The sequence below is a fragment of the Stegastes partitus genome, unplaced genomic scaffold, assembly GCF_000690725.1.
Source record: "Stegastes partitus isolate 25-593 unplaced genomic scaffold, Stegastes_partitus-1.0.2 Scaffold563, whole genome shotgun sequence".
Lineage (NCBI taxonomy): Eukaryota > Metazoa > Chordata > Actinopteri > Pomacentridae > Stegastes > Stegastes partitus.
Genome location: NW_007578294.1, coordinates 353,060 through 356,123, shown reverse-complemented (window position 1 = coordinate 356,123; position 3,064 = coordinate 353,060). Strand labels below are relative to the sequence as shown.

The 3,064-nt window shown below is 41.8% G+C and overlaps 1 protein-coding gene across 1 annotated transcript; it reads left to right on the top strand.

Annotated features, from left to right (window-relative positions):
* The first annotated feature begins 646 nt into the window (after nucleotides 1–646).
* On the top strand, nucleotides 647–2,786 carry LOC103362231 (uncharacterized). The gene is made up of 3 exons (XM_008288532.1): nucleotides 647–1,100; nucleotides 1,233–1,266; nucleotides 1,580–2,786. The coding sequence occupies exons 1-3, from the start codon at nucleotides 861–863 to the stop codon at nucleotides 1,957–1,959; spliced, it is 654 nt and encodes a 217-aa protein (XP_008286754.1). The 5' UTR covers nucleotides 647–860; the 3' UTR covers nucleotides 1,960–2,786.
* Nucleotides 2,787–3,064: the final 278 nt, after the last annotated feature.

Genomic DNA, 3,064 nt, shown 5'->3' with positions numbered 1-3,064 from the left:
TTGTGATGCAAGAAGTTTTTCTTTATATGGATTTATTTATGTATTGCTGAAAACTGCTTGTTTGGCTTCTTTGGCCAGTCGAAACTCATCCCTCTCTCAAACACACTCACACTTAAGTGGGGATTCCAGTATGTTTGAGCACAACTAGAGTCACTTGAAGTTGTAAACTTTACTTTCTTCTTTGCTGTTGTTGTAGGCAATGAAATTTGAAGCCGCTCCACCCTAAAACAATCTGATCCCCTCCAGGCCCACACAAACACCTCTCCTACAAGCGAGTCCAAATTAAGTCCAAATGCGCAACACTTTCAGACTATCATCATCTCCATTGTGCCACTTTTGCCAGCTTGGTTCAAAGTGTTGAACCTTTTGTTTGCCTGTGTCGGAATGTAGTGAGCTGGAGGCAATGCATTTTTCGTCCCTTTCGTTTTCCACCGCACAGATGCCTTTGGCTCGCAATTGCGCAACAGCGAGTAGCGATGCGGAAAGTCTGTGCCTGTAGTTTTCTCACCTCTTGAGAGCAGCGAAGGAAGGGGGCGTGTAATTGTGTGTGTGTGTGTCTGTGTGTGTGTCTGTGTGTGTGTGTGGAGGCGACAGGGAAACCCATGACTTCCGCGTTTTTCCTCTCTGTCTGAAACTGAATGCGCGTAAAATAGAGTATAAAAAGCCGTCATGGTGCCGACGGTGGACACATTCACTCCAAGAGTCCGAACTGAGCTGTGTGATACCGAGCGCACCATCTTTGTGGATGTAACCCGCCTGACAGCTGGAGCTATACTTCCAAACTTCCAAAGCTTGCACTTGCACCTTTAGCGTTTTATTCGCTGAACCTACAAGCTGAGTGGACAACTTACTGCCGATTAATGGGACAGCAAAGTAAAGACGTGGAGTCGCTCCAGGAAAGCGGTCGTCGACGTGGAAGTTGCTTGGACATTTTCCTCGTCGTGTCCGTCCTTTCTCTGTTTGTGACTTTGGCAGCTCTGACCGCCGGAGGACTGATGGTTGTGATGGAGCTGCGGTCCGACCTGAAGACTATGCGCAAAATCCCTGAAGTTGCTGGGCCCTTAAAACTCGAAGGAGGCCCGCCTTCTCCAACAAATAAAGTAAGCAAAGTTGTTTATTTATTTTTTCCTGTCATAAAATTTGTAGAATCAATCTAGCTGTATACTTTTTCCAGTTGATCCATGAGCTTTTGCACATTTTAATCCACATCTTCTTTTCTGTTTTGCCAACAGACGCAGAATTACGCCTACCTGGAACCCACCTCAGGTGAGTCTCATATATGTTAAATGCATACATGTAATATAAAGACAGTTTTATTAAGTTAGAGAGAGAAGATAAACTTCTTTGGTGCGATAATGATTCTTTTCCTGCCCGTTTCTGTCTCCACTGACAAAAACATGGACAAATATATAAAGATTCTACATTTGCATTAGAAATATTAAATGACAAAGGATTAATATTGGTCTTAGTGGTCCCAGCAAATCTGTTCAGAAAGCACTAGAAGGAAAACGAAGTGTCAGATTTGATATTATCTGGTGTAAACAATGTCTAAAGTAAATGTCTTTGTCCCCTCCTGCAGTCAAGTTGAGGAACTCCACCATGTCCTGGGCTCACGTCAACCACGGCACTTGGACATCTGTAGGACGCAACTTTGAGTTTGACCAAAGGCAGCATTCACTGAAGCCAAAACAGGAGGGGAACTACTTCATGTACGTTGATCTTAGCATCGAGTGCGTCTTCCAGTGCAAAACAGGACTACTCAGAGTGAGCATAGGTGATAAGTTCACCTGTGAGGTGGAGCTTCCAGCAAATTCAGCCCCTGTGAGCAGAAAGTGCTGGACTGTGAGCTGGCTCGGTGATGAGAAACTGTCAGCTCAGATGACTGTGTCAGAGGGAGGACTGGAAAACTGGAAACTGGTGCTGCCTAAGTCAGGATTCGGGGTTTTCCTCGTGGACTGATAGGGACGCTGCAGTGCCACTGCTTACATCTGGATGCAAACGTGCCCGTGATCACTAAAGAACACCAGTCTGTGTTTTCTTAAAGCCCAAGTCGATGCAAACGGGCAGGCACTGGTGCCATGTTCAAAAGCTATGATGAGGTTGCTTACGAACTGAAAGTGTAAGACAAAGAAGCTAAGAGATAAAGGTGGCTCTTCAGGAGAAGTTGCATTTATGACACTCACCTCATTCAATGTAAATATGTATATATGTTTCACTGTGTAGTATATTTATTACATGTTAGAAAACTATTTAAATATTGTATTTATAATAATGCTGCCATTTTCTATATAAATTTATGTTGATGTAGAAGCCACTACATTAGTGATGTGCAATACACTGCGATTTTTAAGCAGCCTAAATTGTGTTCAATGTAACTTTGTAGCTCTGTTTTCATTTTACGAACAGTTGGGGGCATAAAGTTTACAAAAATGTTTAGTTAGAATTTTGCATCTAAAAGCACAATGAGCCCTTTAGAGACTGCATTTGGATCTACTGTATTTAATCAGAGTGATTTAAAGTCTCTGGCAAAGGATGAATAACAGTGATGAGTAAAACTATGCACTTAAAATAGTGTTTGCAGATGCAAAGTCTGATTAAAAAGTGTCCAAATCAAAGCTCGTGTGTTTTTAATGCAAATGTTTTGTCAGGGACAATGCACATTAAATTCGGGCACTCACAAAATGAAAAAGTGTTTTGCTTTTTAAAAAATATGTAAGTCCTATGGACAAACTACTCATTGTTGAATGTATTTTGTTGTTATCCGTAATAAACCTGGATTTGGTAAACGCTGAGTTCATTTTAGTGTGAAAAGAAGGGAAAAAATGTGTGTGAAAAATGCTCGCCGCAAACCTTCAAGTGGAGTACACAAGTTATTAGGTAAGGGAAAGTTCCCTGCTGTTACGCAAACCATACCGGGAACTGGATGCACATCACATCCTGTTTATTTAAGACTGAGTGCGGTTTACTAAAAAAAAAAAAAAAGAAAAAAAAACTGTGAGCCAGCAAACAAACAAACTAACACCTTCCATCCGATGTAAACTCAATATGCAGACATCAAGTGAAA